The sequence below is a fragment of the Numida meleagris genome, chromosome 6, assembly GCF_002078875.1.
Source record: "Numida meleagris isolate 19003 breed g44 Domestic line chromosome 6, NumMel1.0, whole genome shotgun sequence".
In the NCBI taxonomy this organism is placed as follows: domain Eukaryota; kingdom Metazoa; phylum Chordata; class Aves; order Galliformes; family Numididae; genus Numida; species Numida meleagris.
Window position 1 is genome coordinate 23,626,371 of NC_034414.1, and position 24,241 is coordinate 23,650,611.

Genomic DNA, 24,241 nt, shown 5'->3' on the forward strand with positions numbered 1-24,241 from the left:
GAGGGAGGGAAGGAGGCGGGGGTGTCCCCGAGGGCGCAGCCGGCCGGGAACAGCCTGTCCAGAAAGGCCGCGCACAGCCAGCCCCGCGCCCCTTGGCCGCGCTCGGCAGGGCTCGCCGCGCCGCCTGCCCGGGCCCGCCGGCTGGGAGTACAACGAAGACCCAATCTCCAGGCTTTTCTGCTGAACCGCAACAATGCTGTGTCAGCTGCTGGCATCCTGCAACTATCAGAACGACCTACAAAAACCCACCATTACCACCAGCAGGCAACACAACCGGGTTTTGAACACATACGCCCACCTGACTGGCATCGTCGGGTCTTACACACAGCACTCTTCTGAGAGCTACACCCATTACCAAAAAGTGACAATAGCAGTAATGGAAAGTAGTCCTTACCTGCTTTCCGCAGGCTCCACAAAGGCCTGCTTTACAGGAAAGGAAACTACTGCAGAAAAATATCCTTCTAGTCTTGATGGTGATCAGTAGTGCTGTCACAGGTCTGCACCGGGCCTCGACATTGGGGCTGGGATCTGAGGAGTTCATCAGAAATCACCAAGTAAATGGCATGAACCTTAACATCTGCTTTTCACATACTTTTCAAGGGGCACATTTCTATGCCAGAAACTAAAAACAAATGCCCCAATACCAACTTTCTTCAAGTACACTAAAATCCTCAAATTGCTTTCAATGATCTATGCATTAATCACAAAGCAGGCTCTGATGCTGTGACCCAGCTCATCTGAGCAGAGATGCGCACTTCCCATCCTGCTCCATTCATCCTCCAGTGTTTGTTTGTTTCCCCACGCAGAGAATGTGCACGGCAGCCCTCGGGTTTCCTCATCGAGCTGTCACGGTTAGCATTTTCTATCAATTACTAACACTGAGCTTGCTTTCTCTGGGGAGTCATCAGATTATTTTTGCAATCATTATTCACCAAGGACAAGAATAGCAGATCACAAATCATGCGCAGATGGCATGCCACCAGCCCACGGTGCCACCAGTTGGTATCAGCGTGCCAGCACTGAGCAGGTGTGGCACTCTGAGATGGCCAGGGGAGGAGGAATTCTAAAAGGATATTCTCACATGTGTGTATAGGCTCACACTCTTCAAACTCCTGTATGCAGCCAAGTTAGAGTTACTCAGGGGCAGGATATGAGGCTTCTTTTCACAATGCCTTCTGTCCCAAATACAGTTAGTTACAGACCTCAATTCTCTATCGCAGAACTAAGACATCCTGTTGCCAGCTCTGGTAAAGCTATATTGTGACTAAGACTGTCATCTCTGTGGTATTTGTAATACTGGATAGTATTTTGCCTCCTTGTTGCCAGGCCTTTTTCCAAAGCATGAACATTTTTGGCTACTTTAGTCTGACTGCTGATGTAAAGAGTACCGTAACAGCAACTTGAGTTTGGCCTCCATATGCAAGCAAGCCTACATTCTGCTAAAAAAAAAAAAGAAAAAGAAAAAAGAAAAAAAGTACAACCCCAAAGTGAGAAAAGAGAATGAGTGAGCATCATGCTTTCTGGCCTCTTTCTAGCCTATGATCTTTAATAAGCTGTCCTGGATCAGGAAAAAGAAGTATTGCTATTGTAATAGCCATAGGCTATTCCTTAGAGGGAAGGGCAAGGAGTGAAGCAGCAGTGTTCCATAGTACTGTTGCCACTCAGTGCTGGGGGCAGGCAGACCCAAAGTGGAAAACATTATCTCACATGCTCAGTGCCTGAGGTATCAGTACCACAACTGGTACAACATAAAGCTGGGTAAATGCTGGTATAGAGTATTAATGACTGGCAGGTTTTTGCTCTTCCCATACCCCATTAATGTACATAAATTTGATAGTGGTGTTTATACCTCATACTTGAATTAGGGAATATCTATGCCAAATAATTTTTTTTTAATATTATTCTTAAGTAAAACACAGAGTTGATTCTTATACCTTAACACTGATTAACTTACAAGATAAGCCTCTCCAGTCCCCTTGGGAAGGGATGCTTGCCACTGCACTGCACCCAATGGCCTGTCACAGGCACCCATTTTCCACACAGCTAAAAGCAAGCTGATGATTGGCTCCAGCACAAACTAAGTGGAAGGGCCACTAACATCCCCTTTCTGATAGGCACTCATTGCACCTGATGGGCCTCGCTAGTATTTTTCTGACTCCTGTGAAACCTGGGGAGTCATAGAGAGAAAACATCCCGGGACCACTCCAGAGAATCAAAAGGGCAGACTTATAGCATGCCTTTTCCTCTCTCTGTCTTTCCTTTCTCTGCTGATTGAATAAACATCACCACGAACACAGAGCTGGTCCTTGCAGCTGGGTCCGAGGACTTCTGGAATCGGTGAGAGGGGCCAGCAAGGCCCCGCAGCTCCGCTGTGAGCTCTGCCCCAGCGTCATGGCAAACCCCACCCTGGCCTGGCGCTAGGGATGGAAACGCTGGCCCGCAGCCCCTGGTACTGTGAAAAAGCTGGCTTCAGCCAGGACACTGAAAGATGAATCTGGGTTACTTAGGGAAAGGTTTCCAGAGAAGGGAGTGAGCTCTGCGGGAGCAGGCTGAGAGAAGGGCCACCGTGATGAAGTTGCTCCCCACCTCCAGGAGAGCGACCTGTGCCTCACTCAGAACCCAGAGACTCTGAGGGGGATAAGTGCTCAGGGAACCTCCGGCCTCCACACAGAGCCGGACTCGGCCCGGCACCTCCCGCCTCCTACGAACGAGGCTCCGTTCCCCTCCCGGCTGTCCTTACGGCAGCGCCCACAGATTCGGCTCACCCCAGCTCCCCGCTCCTACGGAGAAACCACGGCGCTGCCCCCCCCACACCCGACCCCACCTGCCTGCGCCAGGGCCCGTTAATTGGATCAGGAGAGGGCGCGGAGGCCGAAGCCTCTCTGGCGCTGCCCCGCCGCCACCGGCCTGCCCCCAGCGCCGGGCCCGCCCCGCCGGCAGCTGCTGGGGGCGGGGCGGGAGCCCCCGCGTCCCGCGGCTGAAATAGGGGAGGGCCCGTCCCATTCGGCCCAGGTGTCTGCTGACCGCTGGGCTGTGCCGTGCTGCCGGCGAGGTAAGCGAAGTGTCCTCCTCCGGGGCGGCTTTGGGCCCGCTCTCTGCGGAGCGCCGGGGGTCCTGGCGGCTCGGCGGTGGCTGCGAGGGAAAAGTTTCCTTGTGGAAAGGAGGTGGTTGCGCGAGGTGCTGCCCGGCGGGCGCTGCCTGCGGGCACAGCGGGGCTCTGCGGGCGGCTCTGCGGCTGGGGGAGGCTTCCGGCAGAGCTCCGCGCAGCCCGGCCGCCGCTCTGAAGTTCAGCGTTGCCCGGCGGCTCGCACCGCTGGGGGCTCGGCGGGCTGCCCCGCTCCCCGCCCGCATCTCTCCGGAGCCGACGCCTCCGCTCCGCGGCGGGGACAGGGGCCTCTTTGTGTCGGTTCCGCGGCGGGTCGCTTCCCACTCTGAAACTGGAGCCGCGGGCTCTGGCAGCGCCGTGGTTGAGGGGCAGAGCGGCTTCCCTGGGGGAAGGGGCCTCTCTGGGGCCCAGGCGCGGGGGGCGTCTCGTCGTCCCCCTGCCCTGAGCCCGCCGTGAGGAGTAGGGCAGCCCCGGCCCTGCTCTCTTCTTCCTCCCCGCCCGGCGGGAGGCAGTGGTCTTGGTGTCACGGAGGGCAGAGCCGGGCAGCGCCGCGGTGCTGAGTTGTGGCACACCGCTGGGGTTACCGTGTCCTCCCTGCCCTGGGCAGCAGAAAGCTGATAAACACGGAGGTATTAGTGGGCCTGAGCAGCCAGCGCTCGGTCTGTGATTTGTTGCTGCTCGCAGGAGGAGGGATCTGCCATCTCCACGAGACCATCAATAAGTGAAGTTAGTGTGGCCCAAATGTGTTAACCAGTTTCACAACTTTCTGTGCCAACTATGTGTTCTTTGCTTGCCTCAGTTTTTCAAGCTCTGCGTCTTCCTCAGGTAGGAGGGTGACAAGTAGGTTAGCTGGCTGTCTCCAGACGCATGCTCTGGCCTCTTCGTTCATGCAGTAAGCTCCGTGCCCAGTGGGTGCTTCCAGCTTTCAACAATGGGACGTGAGCCTCTCCCTTTCAACTTCGCTGCCAATCTAATTTGCATGAAGGAATTTCTGATACTGTGGTAATTGATTGCAATGCAAAGCCCTAGCAGAGCCTCCCACTCCACCCTGGAATTCAGATGTCACTGAGAAGTCACTGAGCCCTACGACAACTGAAATGTTGCTTGGTGTGTAATGGGAGCAGAATGCACCACTGCAGCGTGTGGGCTAAAATGACAGGGTCTGGCTTCTCCTCGCTCCAGGTGAGCTGCTCTTTGGGTGGAGTCAAAACTGAGCTTCTCCCTGTGCATTATGTAACTGAGCACATTCCTTTTTTGGGAAGGATTCACCTTTCCATGAGGTGTACACTGTACTCTGCAAGGCGGTCTGTTGTTCTTTGACGGAGTTTTGTGTTAATTATAGTGTCTTGTGAGAAGTCTCCTAAGTATTTACTACGTGGTACCTCCAGTTGCAGCTTGGACAGAATGGCTGTGAGCTGGACTCCCTGCTTCATGCCTTCCGTAGCTGTGCCCACTGTACTGTATTGTTTTATTAGCTCTTTCTGTTTCTTTTTCCTGACCCAAGTGCTTGAGCTCCTATGGCTTGCTTGCACTTGTTCCAGCAAGTACTGTCTCACCTGAGGCCGTGAGAAGTGATAATGTCACTGTGTCAGCCAGGTACAACTGGCTCCTGGAGCTCCACTATTGGACTTCAGTGAGTGAATAAGGATCGTGTGAGGCTGGACTGTGCTGAAATGCCACAGGTCCTTGGCAAGGTGTGTGTGTAAAGAGGTCATAAGAGACTGAAAATCTTGAGGGCCCAGGCTGAGTTCTTCCTAGGACAGTGACTGATGTGTTTAGTCATTCTGAGTTGTTGCGGATTATATGAGAACTAGCTTGAAACTTCTGATCTTTCCGTGGATGAACATAGGCTTCCAAAAAAATATATATTTCTAGAAAAAATTCAAAGCTACAGTCAGGTATATTTGTAGAGTGACCGCTGTTCCTCGGTGAGAACTACAAAACTGAGAACAGATTGGGCACAACACGGGGGCAAGATGAGCTTCTGTTAGAAGCTCTTATTGTACCTCAGGGTGGCACATACTGTACATGCATTATTCTGGCGATCTCTAGGGCTGGAGATTATTCAGTTGTTGAACTGTTTGGTTCATGTGATGGCTGCCATCCAGGGATTGAACTGGGGACCTCAAAAGCTAAAAGCGTCTGCCTACAGCCTGAGTGGAAAAAACTATGCTCTTGATTAGAGAGTAATAATAAACTGCCTCTATTTTTTCCATCAGCTGATCAGTAGTATGTGAATTTAGGTTGCTCATGAGAGTTCATGGGGAAATGTCTAAACAATAGCAAGGCTGTTCAAGCCCTTTGAGGGGCTCTTATCTTCCTAAAACAGACTTTCTGATCAGGCAAGCTATTTTATCACTACTTATTTAGCATGATGGGTGTAGATGGTGCTGTATAACAGGGAGCTGTGTCAGAGATTAAATAGAAAAAGCCTTAGTGGATGAGAGAAAACAGTGACTAGTATAACTGGAGTTTTTCACAGAGAAATTGGGCTTTAGCTCTGAAGAGTAGCAGAAGAGCTCTGCATCCTTAGAGCAGTTCAGAAGCTGTTTAGGAGGCAATTTTTTGCCTGCTACCTTGTGGCACAGTGATTACTAAGTTCAGTTAACATCCAAGTACTTTCTGGCTATGGAGGCGGAAACTTTTCCAGCAGATAGTGTAAAGTCAGTGCAGAGATTCTGGTGTGTCCTCTGCTGTAATCATCCTGCCTTGTTTCAGTGACTGGTACAATAGTTTCACGTTCCTTCAAGCTGAAATGTGGGCTGAGGCTGGGTACTGGTGAGGCAATACGTGTGACTGGCATCCTAATTGTGTTTCAGCCCTCAGCGGTTGCTCCTGTCAGAATGGCACAATGGGAAAGAGCCTTTCAGACATGTGATAGTTGGAATTTGTTTGTTAAATCTAGTGGCTGTCACCAAGCATTGTAGTATATGGAAAGCGCACGTGGGAGATCTCTCTAGTACTGGGGGCCTGGATCCAGAGGCATTAGGCTTGTTGAGATTTCATGTTCTCTGGTGGTATTATTTATCGTGACCTGCCAGAAAGTTTTTTCCAGGCTAAGAGTGTTAGAATTGCTGCAGACAACACAACTGTCAGTAACTCTTCAGCTCTGTCCATGCTATGAGCGTGCCCAAGCTGTGTCTTGTCTATATGCAGGAAGATATGGTACTTGCTTCCTGGGCTGTTGGGGACATGGTCAACTTTTTCAGTTGCCTATAGGTGACTATTTGTGGGCAGTAACTTCCTCCTCTCCCTCAGTATCTTTGCTGAGCCAAGCCGCTCCTGCTCTTGCATCTACTGTATGGGCTGCAGCACTGCTGAGCAGAGCTCTGAAATAGGCTTGTTGTGTGGCCCTGACAAGGACCAGAAATTTTCACTGAGGACTGGGAGAAGATGAGGATGTTTCACTTCTTGAATGATTGTAAATACTTTTTGTTTCTTTATTTTTTTTTAGTCAGCCCTTTCTTGTACCAGCACTGCTCACCCCACCGCCTGGAAACCTCTGTGAAATCTGCCGGAGTCAACATCCGGGCTTCTACCCCAACATGAGCAACAACCTAAAAAAGCTAGCTTTCTGAGCTGTGGGATAGGAGCTGCTTCTGGAAGCCATGAGGGGGAGATTGCTCTGTGCTTCGACTTTTTTTTTTTTAACATTCCTGGTGTGCTTTCCTCACATGTCAGTTTGGGTCCTGAGTATCAGAAACTGAGATCTATATGATTCTATCTATGCTGTGGCCAATGGGCTGAGGAAGTAAATGACATTCCAGTGATGCTCAGCAGTTGAAATCTGTTCTGTAATACGTGCACTTTGCACTGACTATTGCATTCTTTTGTATTCTCTTGGTGTTTTGTTGATAACACCTGAAATAGGAAAGATATTTATAGACTTGTTCTTCAGCTTGATATCCAAAAATGTATTTGAAAGGAGCTGAAGAGACTGAAACCAAACACCAGATTCTGCACAGTTAATATGAAAGCAGACAAAAGTTGCAGCAAGACATGCAGGACAATGATCTCCAGGGAGAATGTGTGAAGTACAAATATTCATGCTGCAGGCCAGTTCTTAATGGCTGCCTTTTTTCGGCCTTGTTTTCATATTCTCTAGAGAATATGTCAAACATATAGTTATCTTTGGGAATGGATTAACCACAAAGTGACTGAATCTGCTAAGGGAATCTAAGGTAATGAATGTTCTCTCTACTCCAGAAAGCAAACAATGTTTTCTTTCTATAAGCTTGTTCCCCCCCAAAAACTCTATGCAAAGTAACCCTGTGTAACTGCCTCCCACTAGTCTTGCCATTTCATATGGTACTGCAGCCTGCCTTACCCTTATGTTGTATATGTAAGTCTTGCCTTACAGTTGCATCTTTATGTTGCTTAGGCTTTCCTGTGAGGAAGAAATTAAGTAAACCTAGCTCCGCTGGCAAAAGATGAGAAAAGAGCCTTGCTATCAGCAAAGTGGAGGAACTGCCCACAACATAAACTAGAAGAAATGAATATGATGCTTTACCTCTTCCTTTAATGTAAGAGAGATCCTAGCAAGCAATGTTACCTTATTCCCTCTTGCTTTTCAAAAAGCTGCTAGTATTCTTTCTCTATAGAGCCTGTTTGGGACTGAGTGGGGAATTGAATGAACATAAAAATGCCTTGATGATGATCTTTTAGGTTCTTGCCTGCATTATATGAATATTTGAAATAAGAACATTCATCAAAGCAACAAAGCTGGTGAAGGGACTAGAGAAGACGTGGAACTGGGGTTGTTTAGCGTGGAGAACAGGAGTCTGAGGGAGGACCTCATCACTCTACCTCTACCTAAGAGGAGGCTGCAATGAGGAGGGTATCAGTCACCCTTCTCAGGTGACATATGATATGATGTGAGGAGACAGCCTCAAGTTGGGCCAGGCAGGCTTAGGTTGGATATTGGGTGAAATTTCTTTGTGAATAGGGTGATTACGTATTAGAACGGGCTGCTCAGGGAAGGGGTGAAAACTATGTCCCTGGAGGTATTTTAAGATGTGTGGATGTGGTGCTTGGGGGCATGTTTTAGTGGTGGACATGAAAGTGTTAGGTTGATTGTTGCACTTGGTGATCTCAAGAGTCTTTCTTCCAACCTAAATGATTCTATGATTCTTTCTAATAAACAATATTAGCAAATCAGCTTTTACCAAGTAAACCCAGATGCCTGTTTGATACAACCAGAGATAAAGAAATGTTGTGTTTTGAAGTCATTGGGTGTGTGATTGCTGTATACTTTATCAAAATGACAAAATGCTTGCCGGCTTCATCTCCTGTTACCCATTCTTTTAAGAGAAAATAAGCGGAACTCTAGGTCATGGTAAAGTGAAGCCAAGAATTCTCTTATGTATAGAGGTATGTAGAACTGCAGCCGGGCTTAAAAAAAAAAAGTGCTTTAAAATGGAAGGAAGGAGGTTAGACAGCTGTTTGGAGATTCTTGACTACTATGCAGTCCTGAAGCAAGGAACCACTGAAAGCTCAGTACTAGAACAGAGCTAACTGGCCTGTGGCTCTTCTAAAGGTTGCTTGATTGCAAACAACTGCTACCTTAAGACTTCTTAATGCATTCAAGTAAACTTGATCTGTACTCTGGGGTTACAAGGTGAGTCAATCACAGGAGGAGAATGTTCTACTGACGTGGGGTAGCCACAGTTGTTTTTTGGTTGGGAAAAGAAACAAAACCAACCACTATTACCCCAGTGTTTCCCCAATTCTTTACTCTGGGTTGTGTGAGGCTGGGGTTTGGATCACTCCTGTTTATATAAAGTTTTAAACAAAAAACATCTGTACTTAAAGCCTGACTGGAAATGGGAGGACTGTCTCAGCCTGCTGTTGTGATCAGAGATACCTCAACTAAGTTACAGACAACTGTTCCACAGGATGGACTATTGGTCTTGTCTGGAGTGCAGGAAAAATGTGACCAGGTGAAAGTAGATCAAACACTGGAAAAACTATTCAAATTTAGTGCAGACTGAGGCTGTTGAGAAGAGATATAGTAGCTTTTACTGGAGTTTAAGTGATTTAGGAAGAAATAGCTTCTTTACGACTGTTAAGCAGAAGAGAACTGCAACAAAAGAGAGTTGCTGATGCATGAATTTGCTGGCAAGCTTGGCATTTACTTGCAGACACTGATGCAACAGGATAGGAAGTACGCAGTGTGAAAGCAAGCAGCCGAAGATGCTTGGAGAGTGGGACAACTGAGCTCACAGGCTCTCTGTGTCTGCATGGGTTAACACCTTGCTCTGACAGTGCTTCCTCTGGCACTGTGAGAACTGGGAAGCAGGCAAGCCAATTGTGTGGAACAGGTCCTATGCTGTTCACTAAACTAAGAAATTAGGCTACTGTAGTGCTGTTTCTGGTCGCTCTTTATCAAGCTATCGTCTGCTCTTATTTGAAGCTGCCTGTTAAAGATAGCTGCAGCATGCATGTCAAGATTATTCCAGCAACCGTTGTGAACATATTAAACAATCATGGCCTGTTGCTCTGTTAGAGGATGGTACCCGATGGTCTGGCTGGTGATGACTGTGACTTCCCTCCTGCTTCACCTCTAGATATTTGAGATTATAAGCAAACTTTCTCATAGGAAGAACAACTTTGAGGAAAAAATAACATGTTGGGCTATCAAGGTCCACTCTTCTCTATCTCATACTGTTATGTTAACCAGACAGATCTGTGTTCCTATAATACTAGAGATCTCCTACATCCTATGGGAGTAAAAAGCAATTTTTTTTCTTGGTGAAGCAGTTTCTGCCTGATACAGCTATGCTGGTTAGGAATCTTAACCTTTAGATCAGCAATGATGTGTTATCAGAAGCTTGTCCGGTAGCTTTGGCCTCTGAGAACTGAACAGGGAATAGCTAATGAGCACAAAGTATTTTGTTCTGTCTGAACACATAAAAAATAAGAGTTTAAAAAAAAAAAAGGGGGGGGGAGAGGTATAGTGGGATATTTATTTGCAGGATATTAGCTTGACCTGAATCTGGAGGAGACCAACATAAAGAAGGTGAAACCAGAGAGTGCAGTGAAGCGTCATGCAGACTTAAAGGAATCATCCTCCCTTAAGTAGACGAGGATCTTGTCTGTGTGTTTTAATACTTCCATATAGCCATGGAGAACTTTGCTAATGGTCAGCCACACAATCTCTAGAGAATCATCGTCTTGGAGACAAGCTTCTGTTACAGGGTTGCACATAGCTGAAGTGACCTTTGCGTGCAGTTACTGTTCTGCCTGATGGCTCTCTGACCTCTTTGCCTGGAGAGATCACCCAAAGTCTTTCTCAAAACTGCATTAGGCAGGCCTGGTGGGTGTCAGTTTCCAGGGAGTGGCTGGGAAACCTGGTTTGCTGTCCCTTTCTCAGTCAGGTGACCCTACCAAGGGTGTGATCACAGCAGTAGGATAAGTATCTCTAAGGGATGTTTTGCTGGATAGAAGTCATCTTAGGTACACGGGCTTCTTGAAGTACCCCTGTTACTTAGTGGTCTCCATCTATAAAGATGAAGTGGCCCCTCTTCAGAGAGGTGAGTATACCTGTAAATATCGGTATTCCTGTGTTACAGCACTGGAAAGCACTTTGTTGGACATAGCTCTGAATCAGTGACTAACTATTGGGTGCCTACCTGCAGGGATGGGGAGGCTGGAAGGGAAATGCTGTCCCATGCCCCATTTCACTCTTTCCATCAGGACCTTCCTAGCACTGCTGTACCAGCAGCAATGCAGTCCTGATGGAGTCATGTGGTCCCTCCTGTCTTCAGCCTTTCAGCTCCTTTCTGAAAACCAGTTAACAGAAAATGAAAGGTTTTTGTGCCTGCTGCTCTGTAAGGGAGGCGGTGGTGTTAGTACTTTTGTGTATCCAGATTGTTGAGATTGAAATGTTTATTGGCAACCTACACTGGAAGTGCCCTGGAGTGAAAATGAAACCTTTACCAATGCCTGTTGTACAGGAAAGGTGACTCTTCGGGAATCAAATAGATCAGCTGCTGCTGCTTTGTGGTGTTATTATTTTCTTGATGTTGAAATTAGTTATTATCAGCCTGTTCCTAATTAAAACTAGGTGTTAAAGCCAAGCTAAGCAACACACAAAAAATGGTCTGTAATAGAAATCTCCTTCTGCCAGAGCCCTGGTTACTAGATAAATATAATTCATACTTGTTTCTATGTCTGTCCAAATCCAGTGCTTAAGCATGTACTCAGGAAAGGGGGAAAAAGTTGGGCAGAAGGCCTTGCCTGGCAAGTGAACAAGTTCTGTTTCTGTGGACAAATTCCTGCAGGGCTGCACGCACCAGCCCTCTGAGCATTTGTAGGGCCCAAAGGCTGCTTCTTGGCAGACTTACGAGAACAATTGCTTACAGGGAGTCAGTCTCAGGAGGCAGTCAAGCACTGCGCAGAAGTGATGCCTTGGGCATTGGAGCCTGGAAATACTGGAGTGTGGTTTAGAGAGAAGATGATTTTTGTGGTTTACCTGCCTTAGGGAAAAGTTTCTGAAGATGAGAAGAGTAATTACTATCCAGTTTAGGCACTTCAATTGTGGAACAAGACCCTGTTGTACTAGTGTTGTGTAAACTTCAAACAAAAACAAGTAGTGTCTTCCTAGATGCATGCATTTGAAAGCAGAGATTTTTAGCATGACATCTTGGTCTGAGGGTGCAGAATTATGGTCTGGGATGTGTGACTGACTGAAGCAGGGTGAGATCAGCATGGTTAAATGTGGAAACAGCTCTGCCATGACAAGTGGTATTTCTCTCAGTGGAGCTCAGCACCAGTGAATCAGTCATGAGCCATTTTGCCTTCCTGCAGATTAAGATTAAGAGCCATTTTTGGATACTTACTATGCTGTTCATAAATGAAAGTAGATCTTTGGGGAAGTAGCGGAGTATTTTTTTTAGCACTGCTAGCAGTGAAGGTTGTAGCTCTGCACAAACCCCACTTGTATCATATATTTTGTCTATGTGACGTTGCTGTTTGTAGAAGTGCCTGTGATGCCCCCATCTGTAATTCTGCAGGGGCTTTTAATCGACTAGAGATGTGGTCGCTCTTTCTGCTTCTTTAGAGAGCTTGCAGTAAAGTTTTCTCTTTGCAGGAGCTGCAGTGAAGTCTCCAACCTTTCAACTGTGAGATGTGAACAAGGAAAGCAGGAGGGGAAGGATAAATATTCCTCTGGCTCTGCAAATTTGTTGTTAGCCTCTTCTCAGCAGAGGTGGCAGTGGCATCAGAATGTCTTGGTGCTGATCCACACAACTCTAGCTATATTGCTTATCCTGTGCCGGCTCTGTCTGCCTTTCTGAATTACATGGTGGCTTCTGCTACATTGGGCTGTGCACAGGGTAGCACTGTCATTTTCATACCTTGCTATAAAACAAGCTTCAGACTTTGGCATGTGTATATGTAATGCTCCTCTATTTGCTTTTCCTGGCAAACTCAATTTTTTTCCCTGGTTTTGGGCTCTTGGCAGCTCACAACACGTGTTTCAGGAATAACGAGGCACAAGGGGGTGGTGTGGCAATCTATTCCATCTTCTTGGGCTGAGGGTGACAGCAGCAGCTGTTCTTCAGTCTCTGTGTGCACTACTAAGTACCCTCCCTATGTCTGCATGCAGATCCAGTTTGATCTGCTGACTGATGTGGGCTCATGGACTATGTAAAGTCCAGAAAAAGCCTGGCAGAAAAGGGTTCTCCTTATTTTTTTGACCTTCTTGCATCTTTCCGGACTGGCTTTTTTTTTTTCTGGGCTTCTATAAAGTCCACACAAACATTTTGTAAATGTGTATTCTACTGAGTGCTACTTCAGATATGGAGACTGACCTGTAGAAATATTATACTGCTTTTTCTATTCTGTCATCTAGCTACTGTGGTGGTGGTTTCAAGTTGAGCCTTAAGCTGTGGGATGCTTTGCCACATGATATTGTTGATGCTGAAAACTCACATGAGATTGGAGAAGTTAGTGGAAGAGAAATGCATCGAGTGTTTCTAAATTCATAGGTTCCACATCCAGCTCAGGAAGCTCCTGTCAACAAATGGTTAGAGGTTTGGAAAGTATGCAGGGAGGCATCGTGTATGCTTGCTCTGTTCTCAGAGCAAAGGAAAATACCTTCTTTTGGCTACTGTCTGTGAAGGATATGGGGCAACAAGAACACTCAGTCTCATTCAGCACAGCTACTATTATGCTTCAGAACTTGTTAATCACAGGCATAGTAAACCCAGTTATTTGAGTTTGTAACTTGAATCAAATAAGGGAGCTCACATTTAATGTGGAAACTGTGTAAGAAACTTAATTTCTCTCAATTTCTTTAATTCATTCCTAATTCTTTAATTTTTTATTTTCAACTTGAACATGAAGATTGCAGAAAGAATGGATTGAAGTTCCTCCATTCTTACCGATCGTCCATCAAACAAACAAGCTCACTCTGACACAACAGTTTTCCACATTTAACCCTGAGTTCTAGGACTGTGTAGTCAGCCTGAACTGGAAACAAGATGGAAGGCGTGTTTGTGATTCACTGCTTCCTGATAAAGAAGTGGGGATGGGGGGAGTAGGAGGGAAGGATGGAAAAAGGGATACAGCCTTCATGGGTTGTATTTGATCCCTCTCCATGAGGAGAAAGTAAGCCTGTTTTTAATTGTAAAGTTAGGGAGTCCTTTCTTTCATAGTAAAGATGAAGAGTATTTATCTAAACAGTCTGGAGAAGGTGTATGTCTGTCCTTCCCTTCTTTTGAAGTTTGCTATGCCTAAACATGGAAGCAGTGGGTTTCCTAAACTAGACAGTGCACAGTGAGAGGGGCTCAGGCCCCACATACCGTGCCTGGTGAGTGTGCTTATTTTAGGCCCTTCCTGCCTTGGGCAGTTCCCTTTGCTCAGCTGTTGTGATGCTACCTTTCCCGCACAGTGCTGTCATGCCGCCCCAGTGTTTCTATTTTAACTTTCTCTGGGGCTAGATCTTGTGACACAGCGATCTGGCATCTCTCCTACGTGTTGGAACGTGGCATCTTAGGAGGCACAGTGGCTGCAGCTGCTATATCAGAGGGTGCCCCTCCTAGTAGCTGGCAGAACAGGGACACCCTTATGCCGACACTAGGATTGGGATGTGTCAGAACAGGCAGCATCCCCACAACGAAGCAGTGGTGTCTAACTGTGCCCATCTGTCTCCTCTCCAGTCTGTTCTGCGGAGTTCGAGCTCAGGACGTAGTTGCCAGCTTCCTGCTGCTCCCCTGTCATCTCGTTTTCAGGTACGTAGCTATGGGGGACTAATGTGGAGTTTCATGCTCTGGAAACCTGTAAGATAGTTTTGATGCCCTGTGAGGAATGGTGGGGAGAGGGAGGATGGGAACAGCTGGTGGCATGGGTGGAGATGTTCTTCAGGCTTCAAAGTTCATGCACCTGAGAATCACATCCCGTTTAACAGCTTGCTTCTGTGACTGCCATTCATCATGTCAGCCTTCTGGAGCAGCATTAATATACTTCCTACTATCAGTAGGGTGAGACTGTAAATAGAGCCAGACTGTTTCCAGAAGAAACGTAAGAAATTCCTGCAGTCCTTGTTGGGGCACTTGATGATGTGGCTCATGGTATAGTAGACATGCTGAAAAGACTTTCAAGATGTGGGAGATGTGGATTCTTGATGTGATTTTCTTCTGAACACAGAACACTGCTGTGTACTCTGTGGGCTGGCAGAATGACCAGATACCTCTGTGGGGTGTGAAGAAAGCTTTTTATAACTAGGAATGTGCAAGAGGAGAAGTGGCAGCAAAGGACATCTATGCTGCATTAACCCAAGCTTGCCTAGAATGGAGCGGGTTTATACGTGAGTGTCAGCACTTCAGTCTCTTTCCATTATTCTTTGCTCTTGCCCAAGAGCATCCTAGAAGCTTACCTCAAGGTATTTGGTGTTGCATCATGTCAGGAGCAGGATGGCAGCGGAGGTTTGCACAGGGGAATGGGCAAAAGGGACAACAGAGAATGAGAGACACTTTCTACCTCTTTGCCTGGATTTTGACCCTAGTGCTGTGGTGGGCTGTGCCAGCTCTACAGAGATATTTCTAGGGAAGTGGCATGGCTGGGTAACTGGCATGCATGTTGCAGTGCCCTGTGGCTGGATTTGCCTCAGCGTATTTCTGTAGTTCTGTTTGAGCCCAGCTCAGCTGATGGGCAGTTTGTAGGGCTCCTCCCCATGCAAGACATACCTGCCTGCTGGCTGCCCAGCATCGTTATCTCAAGTCAGCTGTAATCCTGACTCATACTGGGAAGTTGGATTCTTCTCTTCTGACAGAAGACTTTCAGATAGTTCTAGCTACCTCAGTTTCTGTAGCTTTTGGTGCCCTTCTGTGAGCCTCAGTAAAGAAAAGAAATGCTACAGAGGTGACTGCTGTTGAGAAATGTTGGATTCACCAGCATCTCTGGGATCTGTACAGCTGAAGTTTGGCAAGATAGTCTTCTGCAACATTCTTTCCAAATGTGCTTCTGGATTGCCAAGGAGGCTATTCCTCTGCAGGGAGGGAGACAGCAGGAAGGTTCAGTCTTGGGCATTTCTGCCATATACAGCCATCTGCTGCTGGAGGTGCAGTGATAGCAGTGCTTGCCTGCAGGACGCTAAGTGGGGCTTTTCTAGTGAAGTCATAGAGAACCATGGCTTCTGCAAAGGTTCAGCCAGTGCTATATTAGAAATCTATTTTTTCTTCTCAGCTTAACTAAAATCTGCAAAAATTCTCTGCTGCAAGAAAACGGGTGTGATGTCATCAGAAGATGATGCCGGTGGGGAGGCTCCTGAGGGCAGTTTCTGGGAGGTAAGGAAAGATAATTGGGGTGTGAGGGAGGTAGGAATGTCTTCTTGCCTTCCACCTGTGGAATTAAGGGTTTGAGTTTCATGTTTATGAGTGATGTGTTGCACTTAGGGAGTGGAAGGAAGGAACTGTGGGGAGGTTCTTGTACAGGTGATACTGATCTGAGCTGTGAGAGGTGAGCAGAGCATCTCTGCTTGTTCCCTCCACTGTGGTGCCTGTCTGAGATCACAGAGGCAGGTCTGAGCCCAGCTGCTGCTTTCAAGAGGGCTGGTGCTCCCTTTCAGTGTGATGCTTGGCCTGCTGCTGTCTGCTCTGAAGGAGTATGAACGTCAGTACAGTATAAGTGTTTTGTGAAATTTCAGGCTGGAAACTACAGGCGGACAGTGAAGCGGGTGGATGATGGCTACCGGCTCTGCAATGACTTAATCTCCTGCTTCCAGGAGAGAGCCAAAATAGAGAAGAACTATGCCCAGCAGCTAACAGAGTGGTCCCGAAAATGGAGGACCAATGTGGAAAAAGGTAAATCTGGCAGGTTGGGCTGGGAACAGGATGTAGTAATTGCACTCTGTTCCTAGAGTGGTCTGTCTTACTGAGGTGAAGCTGTTTCCTTGTGGCACAGGCTTCCCACCTACAGGAAGTGAGGTGAATTCTTCGACTATCAGTTTTTGTTTTAGTACCCTATCCTTTAATTCACTTTCAGAAGCCTGCCTTCTCAACTCTGCTAGTTACTGAAGTTACAAAAAATGTGTTTAGTCTGGTAAGTCATTAGCCAGTTCAAGCCTTAAATCAAGCTGCAGGTCTCCCATTTTAAGAATAGCTCAGCTGTCACCCACCCTTCTCCTCCAGTCAAAGAATAACTACCAGTACTGTGCTTCAGTGGCGTTGGGCTCACAAACTGAAGCTCAGGCCAGATCTGTAAAGAAAACTTCATACAGAAGCTCCGCCTTGGCAGACACTGCATGGGGCACAGCGGTGAAGGCTGCTCAAAAGAAATGCCTGTCTCAGCCAGCTGTGACAGCTGGTCTAGATGCTGCCTTTTGGGACTGTGAAGAGACCAAGTCTGTGCTGTCTTGTTATGCAGAGTTATGGAAGTGATCCCAAAGAGACACATGCAGGAGGAAAAAAATGTTTCTTTTGTTTTTGCTTTTTGTCTATGGGCAGGAGGTATAAGTGCCCCTCTGGTGCTTGTTCTTGCAGGTCCGCAGTATGGTACTCTGGAGAAGGCCTGGCATGCCTTCCTGACAGCTGCAGACAAACTAAGTGAGATTCACTTAGTTGTCAGGAACCACCTGGCTGGTGAAGATTCAGATAAGATCAAGGCCTGGCAGAAAGAGGCCTACCACAAGCAAATAATTGGGGGCTTCAAGGAGACAAAGGAGGCAGAGGATGGGTTTCGCAAGGCCCAGAAGCCCTGGGTGAAGAAGATGAAAGATGTGAGCAAAGTGTGAATGGGGAAGAAGGGATGAGGGTGGTCCGGGCGGCTGCCTGATTGCCATCCAGCCTAGTAGTGCTCACAGAGAATGCCGGGGAGGGATATCTTGCTGGTGTCTTGGTCTTGTAGCTTCCTTCCTTAGTGGGAAAAGCTTTGGTAACAAGTTTGGTGTTCTTGCATGGCAGGCTAGCACCAAAAGAAATCACCTGAAGGTACCTGTTTCCTTTAGAGCATGGTTGGCTAAACACAAAATTGGCATTTCTGTTGGGCTGTCCTGAAACAATTGCTGCTGACTGAAACAAAATGTTAATGGGATCTCTCTAACGAATGGAGGATCTCTGTGGTCAGAATAATGACTTTGTCTGCATCGCTCTTACAGGTGGAGACTTCTAAGAAAAACTATCATGCAGCCCGGAAGGAGGAGAAAACAGCCCATACAAGGGAGAATCATGCTAAGGCAGACTCCTCTGTCTCACAGGAGCAGCTGCGCAAGTTGCAGGAGCGTGTTGAGAAGTGTACTCAGGAGGCTGAGAAGGTGAGTGTGTTGAATAGTCATGGGTCACAAGGATACCGCTGTCAAAGAGAAAGCACTGGTTGTATTATCACTTAGTGATGCTGCTCCTGCCAAAGGCTTGCAGGAGGTGAGATCTCATTCTAAGATTTTTAGTGAGTTAGATTGAGATATCAGCACCTAAGACTGAGCAAGGGGTCTATATCTTTGCTGTTGGGTAAGATCTTACTAATAAATACATCAAGAAAAAAAAATAGAAGATTTGGTGCAGCATCTACTTACTGCAGAGCTGAAGATTTGGCTACCCAAAGCAGGCAGCTTACCTGCCCACATGAGTCAGAGAGTGGAAGATCTCTCTGAGGAAGAGGATGGTAAGCAAGGAGGAACTTGTAAGGGTGCTTAGGAGGTGGTGGGTAACAGGTTTGACTTGCAGGCAACGTTTTAACCATGGCTCTTTCCTCCTGGGTTGATACAGTGCAAGGATCAATATGAGAAGATGCTAGAAGAGCTGAACCGCTACAATCCCCGCTACATGGAGGACATGGAGCAAGTGTTTGAGGGCTGTCAGGAAGCAGAGCGCAAGCGATTGTGTTTCTTCAAGGAGATGTTCCTGAATCTGCACCAGCATCTCAACCTCTCCACCAGTGAAAGGTACCAGCCCTTGCACAGCAGGGAGGTCTGCTAGACTGTGGTGCCCTTGGCACTGGCAACAGCTGCTAATGCTTGTGTCTGTGAAAGGAAGTTGCATCAAGCAGGTCTTGTTCATTTCCTGTCATCAGAGAACTGGCATTTGTTCTCTTCAGACTGACCAGTACCCATATTCCCCAAGAAGGATTCTTTCTGTCTCTGAACCCTTCTAGTACTGTCCTTTATGTGCTTTTATTCTATGTAGGTTGCTTCAAAAGTAATGCCTTCTATTTATTTCCATGGAAACTGCATCAGATGCAATAACACTATTTGATAGAGCAAATTCTCAGCTACAAAACACTGTTTTTCAGCATAGTTATCACCATTAGCTATGCATTTTTTGCCAGGAGTGAACAAGAGTCTGCATGCTGTGCTTGTTCGTTTAAAAAAAAAAAAAATAATGAAAAATAAAAAAAACCTGCGCCAGTGGAGGTGACCTGCTGTTGCCACTGCTGAACTGCGCTGCCTACCACCTTACTGTGCTCACATCCACTATTTTGTCTCCTTAAATGTTCAGCAAGTGTTGGTGAATGTCAGTGGGTACCATTTTTCCACATGGTGTTCAATGACACACTTTTCCTTCAAATGCACTTCCAGGTCAGATGCTGTTTTGTCAGACTGCCCCTCTGCTATCATCTGTCTCATGGCAACAAAATATAATGAATATTGGCAGGAAGATTCAACCTCTACTGCTGTGCCACCAATATCTACCTCTGATATTGTAGGTTAACACAATTAAACAAGAGGAATTACTTTTGGAGCAGCCTTCATATGAAATGCCTCCATACTGCTACCTGTAATCAAAATTGGAGGATTGAGATTCTGTTACTTTCCGGTACTTGAGCAAGGACACCCATTCTGCCCAGAGAAGAGATCTTGTGCTATAAAGATGAACATGAGCCTACCAGTCCCCATTAAATAGGGATTATGCAGTGGGGCAGGTAGAGCCAGACTCCTCTGGCCTCCTATGCACTGAAGTGAGAGCAACAAATCTGAGCCACTTCTGTATCTGTATGTGAGAAATGTGCCACGCTCTTTATATGCCCATCTGCCAGTTCTCAGCTCAACAAATGTTAGCTACTGCCCCACCAAACAGCTTGTCCTGCTTGCCATGCTCTTCCGTAAAGGTTGCTCTCTTTCCCTAGAAATGAACAGGTGTTACTCTAGCAACCTTAACTTTGTAGGATTTAATAAGCTGTGTAGCTATTCTTGAAGTTAAGGTGGTCTTTCCTAACTGGGTTTTGGGGAACTACTGAGGGACTGATGGCTCTGTCTGTTCTTGGTCATAGCTTTCAAGCATTATATCGAGATCTCTATCAAGTTATCATGGCTGCGGACAACCAGGAGGACCTGAAGTGGTGGCGTAACACTCATGGGCCTGGCATGGCCATGAACTGGCCTCAATTTGAGGTGACATAACATTCTCATGTGTATTATTACTATTTCTTACCATCTGTTTTTCTGAAATTGGTGAATTGCTAGTTCTGTGTTGCAAAGACATGCATCAGGCAGGTCTCTTTCCTTTCTCCTTCCAAGTCTGTCTGAGAGTTGGCGTTTGGTCCCTTTAGGCTAACCTGTGCTAGTGTCTGGTCTTTAAGTGAGACTTCTTGATCAGCAGGCTCAGGATCTCTTCAGAAACTTAGGTTTGTTGCAATTTTTTTTGTGTAAAGGGATGTTTACAACCCTGCTAAACTGCAGCTATTCCAGCAAGAGCAAGGAAGAGGAGATGGTGCTCAGGACCTTGGAATAAGCTCCTACTGTAACTTGTCCCACAGGCCCTCTTGTACCTTGGAATTCAATAGGAGTGAGCCTGATATGGCTGCAAGGCCAATTGACTGATCAGCCACAAATGAAGCATGACCTGGTGTTCTTTACTTGTTTCCTTTCTGTGTTGGTCAGAAAAGATGCCTAGAGCTCTTATCTTAATGGCTTGATGGTATTATTGCTTTTTCCTTGAACAGGAATGGTCCCTTGAAACACAGCGGCCAATCACCAAGAAGGAAAAGAGTGGTAAGATGGCTGATGATGTCACACTGACCAGCATTTTGCCTACACGGGATGGTGTTGTTTCACAGACTCCTCTGCAGACAAGGCAAGGGTAAGGGCTGAATTCTGGGATGCCTCAGGTTAGGGAAAATACAGTCCTGCCCAGGATCATTATTGAGTTGGATTGATAAGAGTGGCCGCTTAACTTCTTGCCTTGGGCAAGGCCCCACAGGACATGAAATACAAGACAATGTAGAAAAGAAGGTTTTCAGGGAGCTCTCCTTGGTCTGGTATATACTGTCTCACTCTTGCTAGGTACCTGCCTTAAGATACTTCTAGTGATGAGATCTGGCCTTATTCCTGCTTCTCCTAGGCAGGGTAAGGAAAGTTAAAAACTGACAGCTTTGTGAGTTAACTGTACCGTTTCTTAAATGCAGGCATGTTTGTGGTTTTCTTTTGGTTTTTTTCCTTGATACGATGCTGAGTACTGCCTGACAAGTCTGGGTGTAGCTGCTCTCCCTTGTGAGGAAGCAAGCAGGATAGGGAGAGGCTGAAGAGACCACTGTCCTACTGCACCACTAGCATCCTGGCCTTCAAAGGGGAACTCTTGCATAAGTGAAGTGGGCAGAAAAGAATGGGAATATGAAGTTGTTTCAAGGCCACTTCAGTCTATTGGATTCAGGGGCCCTATTTGCCCATCTACAGGTCTCTCTATCAAGAGGAGCAGAACAGCCTCTTCTATGACAGCCTGAGGGCACCCACATTTGTGAAGTTAGTATGGAATATAGCCTCTTCAGGGTTTCTGGGTTCCAGTTGCCTGTCCTCTGCTGCTCTTCCCCTTTGCTCTTGCTTCTAACTTGGAAAATAACATTCCAGCCACATCTGTTTGATATGGGAGACATGGCTTTTTCCCCTCTCTGTCCTGTTCTTGGCTGGAATAGCTTCAGACACAGCTGGGCTCTCCATTAGGATTGACCTTCCCTGAGTGAGAGGGTCTGCTAGAGTAGGATGAAGATGTGAAAAGTGCATATATAGAAACACTGTGAGAATGAGTCTGCCTCCTAGCCCTCAGGGCCCTAATGTTGCTATGCTCTCAACCAAATCTGTCTTCTGGTATCTCACTTCCCTGTTCACCCTCACTTGGCTACTGGGTCTTCTGCCCTTGGTTCTATACCGTAGTAGTCTCTGAGAGGTTGGAATGGTGCATGGATTAAGGAGTAAGTGTGTGAAAGACAAGTCTAACTATCACCTTGTTTCCTTTCTGCTTCCACATATGCAGTGGAGGGAAGGAAGATATTTCGGAGTGGTCGGATGAGGACACTCCAAAGAAGTGCCTGGATGCCAACGGGCATGAGGAGGACATAAAGGTACCAGGTGTACGGGTACGAGCACTGTATGATTACACAGGACAGGAGGCAGATGAGCTGAGCTTTAAAGCAGGTACAGAAGTACTAATCTCTTACTAACCTTCTGCTGTCCTCACTTGCGCTGAGTGAATGATTGAAACACTCCTTAAGAACTGGATGTTACCTTGAAAACTGATAATTATTGTATTTCTTGTGGACTGGCCCACTGCCAACTACTAACACACTGGGCAGTTCAATCTCTTCTAGGTTAAGAAACAGTGAGACCTCATCAGAGGTTTGCTTGGGTCTTGCTTAAATATAGGGAAAGCAGCAGACCCATGTGGTGAAGTAGATCCCCCTTGCCTATTCTTTAATGCGAGGTTTGCATTGTCCTTTGAACTAACTAAAGATGGATGTTCTGGGAGAAAGCCTAGTTGACTGACACACTACTGAAGATGGAGTTCAGCTGGCAAAAACTATGAAGTGTTGATCAAGATGGGTATCTTGCTTGGAGAGCTTAGCTCCCAGCAGGGGACTGAGAGAAGAAGAATGCTGAAGCAAGCAGACTCCTATTTTACTTCCTTTACTTAAATTTAGTTTGAATGCATCATCTCCAAATCCAAGAGAACATCTGGATCTTGAGAGTCTCTAATCCTGCTTGTTTTGTCTTATGTGGTGTCTCTGCTATACAACTCTAAAATATACCCCTTTCTAAAAAAGGGTGCTGAAGTCCTTCAGTAGCAGAAGTTTGTGCCCAAGGCTCCAGTATCTATGCTGCAGTGTAACCATACTAGTGAACTAGCTACTAAACACAAACTCTTTGCTATAAAGTATCTTACAGTGTGTGTGCTCTGGAACTTAACTCTTTGCTCTCTCTTTCCATCCAGCAGATCTAATTGTTAAAAAGGCATGCATTGTTATCTCCTGTTATCCATTTTCTGAATATCCTCTGGCAAGCATGGACCAGTAGGGCTTAAGCTTAATAGCACATGACTTTCTTTCCCAGCCTCTACCAGTGTGGGATGTTCTTAATGATGCAGAAGACATCTCTTTCTGGCAGATGTATGGCTCTCCTGCTGATGGAGAAGGGATCCTTTCTGTCCTTCCCTGAAGTAGATATGGGGAAGTCTTTCCTGGTCATAGTCTGAGAAAGAAGTTAATTGCATGCCTTTCTGGTCAAACCAGACGGTCTATCATGGAACAGTCATTTTGGCCCCTACCAGCCAGAGCTTAGCAGCTTCTTAAATTTCCTTCCCACCTGCTACAGAGGAGCTAGTGAAAAAGAAAACCTGAGCCTTCTGCTCCCTTTGGCTTCTAAGTACTTTACTCTGGGGAAAGGAAGTAGAGTAGAACTACTGGGAACAAAAACTCTTTTGTTGAGGAATGGAAGTTCCGTGGCCTAGGGGATGGTACTGAGCACAGCTAATGAAGAGGTCAGTAACTCTGGACTAGATTAAACTGAGTGTGATAAGGGGGAAAAGGTGTGGTGATTCAGACCAACAGGTCTTTTTTTCCTCAGAGTTCACAAAAAGCAAATGCCATGCTACCTTTTCCAAAGCTAAATCCTAATTGTCTTTGCTTGTAGGTGAAGAACTAATGAAGATTAGTGAGGAGGATGAGCAGGGATGGTGCAAGGGCCGACTTCTCACTGGCCACGTTGGACTCTATCCTGCTAACTATGTTGAGAAGGTTGGCTCATGATTGCAACTGCCCTGCCAGTGTCTCACGTCCATACCAGCATCTCCTGCAGAGGTCACTGGGTCACTGCTGGCTCCAGTCCACCTCTGCAATATATCCAGCAACTTCTGGACTCTGAGGGCCTGTATTCCATGTAACTAATGCTTCATTTTAAATGCCTAGACCTGTAGGGATTTTCTAATAAATAAACAAGGATGAGTAAGACTACTCTGACTGTGAGCACTATAGGAATATAGAAATACAGAAGGGAACAGATCCTCTTGACTTGCGTTCAGTGAAAAGAGTTTCATGACACAAGTGCAACTCTTCAAAACAGACAGAAGAGCTTCTTAGCATCCATGCATGTGCATCCATAGAGCGGTGGGGGCTGCCCTGCCCCCAAGCTTCCTGTTCAAGGAACTCTGCATGAGCAGGGCTATAGAGAACTTCTACTATTCCTTCCTCTTTCTTGCTCAGTTGAGCTGACACAGAAGTCTGTTTATTCTCAGATCTTTCAGAAATCTTCAGTGTCCTTCACCTGCAGGCTTGTTGACTCTTGTGGTAAGGCAGCTGGCATAAGTGATAAAGCTTCAAAAGCCTTTCTGGGGAGATTCAGGTTGGATAGCAGGAAAAACTTCTCTAAAAGAGGGGTTAGGTGCTGGAACAAGCTATTTAGGGTGTTGGTGGAGTTACAGTCACTGGAGGTGTTCA

At 46.5% G+C, this 24,241-nt stretch overlaps 2 protein-coding genes across 11 annotated transcripts in view; one reads left to right on the forward strand and one right to left on the reverse strand.

Annotated features, from left to right (window-relative positions):
• Window positions 1–24,241, reverse strand: part of DDB2 (damage specific DNA binding protein 2) — a 45,575-nt gene that overhangs the window by 15,973 nt on the left and 5,361 nt on the right. For 2 of the 4 annotated variants that reach the window (XM_021401388.1, XM_021401390.1), the window contains exons 1-2: window positions 2,829–3,733; window positions 395–528 (exon numbers count right to left, since the gene is read on the reverse strand). In XM_021401388.1, coding sequence (XP_021257063.1) covers window positions 395–528; window positions 2,829–3,351 — 657 coding nt within the window. In that variant the 5' untranslated portion in view covers window positions 3,352–3,733. Of the gene's footprint in view, window positions 1–394; window positions 529–2,824; window positions 3,734–24,241 lie in introns of those variants that run through there. The other 2 variants (XM_021401393.1, XM_021401391.1) reach the window with 2 other exon arrangements.
• Window positions 2,933–23,758, forward strand: PACSIN3 (protein kinase C and casein kinase substrate in neurons 3). 7 transcript variants are annotated; one of them, XM_021401405.1, is made up of 12 exons: window positions 2,933–3,052; window positions 14,269–14,340; window positions 15,794–15,894; window positions 16,254–16,410; window positions 17,089–17,324; window positions 17,703–17,858; window positions 18,310–18,485; window positions 19,811–19,931; window positions 20,483–20,619; window positions 21,213–21,278; window positions 21,787–21,874; window positions 23,439–23,758. In XM_021401405.1, the coding sequence occupies exons 3-12, from the start codon at window positions 15,841–15,843 to the stop codon at window positions 23,448–23,450; spliced, it is 1,203 nt and encodes a 400-aa protein (XP_021257080.1). In that variant the 5' UTR covers window positions 2,933–3,052; window positions 14,269–14,340; window positions 15,794–15,840; the 3' UTR covers window positions 23,451–23,758. The 7 variants fall into 7 exon arrangements, with proteins under 7 accessions (XP_021257080.1, XP_021257077.1, XP_021257082.1 ...); XM_021401402.1 differs by having other exon boundaries at window positions 20,483–20,613; window positions 21,787–21,947; XM_021401401.1 differs by having other exon boundaries at window positions 2,934–3,052; window positions 21,787–21,947.

Coding starts and splice junctions, on each gene's coding strand:
- PACSIN3 (XM_021401401.1), top strand. CDS start 15,841: ATGTCATCAGAAGATGATGCCGGTGGGGAGGCTCCTGAGGGCAGTTTC. Junction 16,411..17,088: donor GAGGACCAATGTGGAAAAAG/GTAAATCTGGCA, acceptor TTGTTCTTGCAG/GTCCGCAGTATGGTACTCTG. Junction 21,279..21,786: donor AGGGCACCCACATTTGTGAA/GTTAGTATGGAA, acceptor CCACATATGCAG/TGGAGGGAAGGAAGATATTT.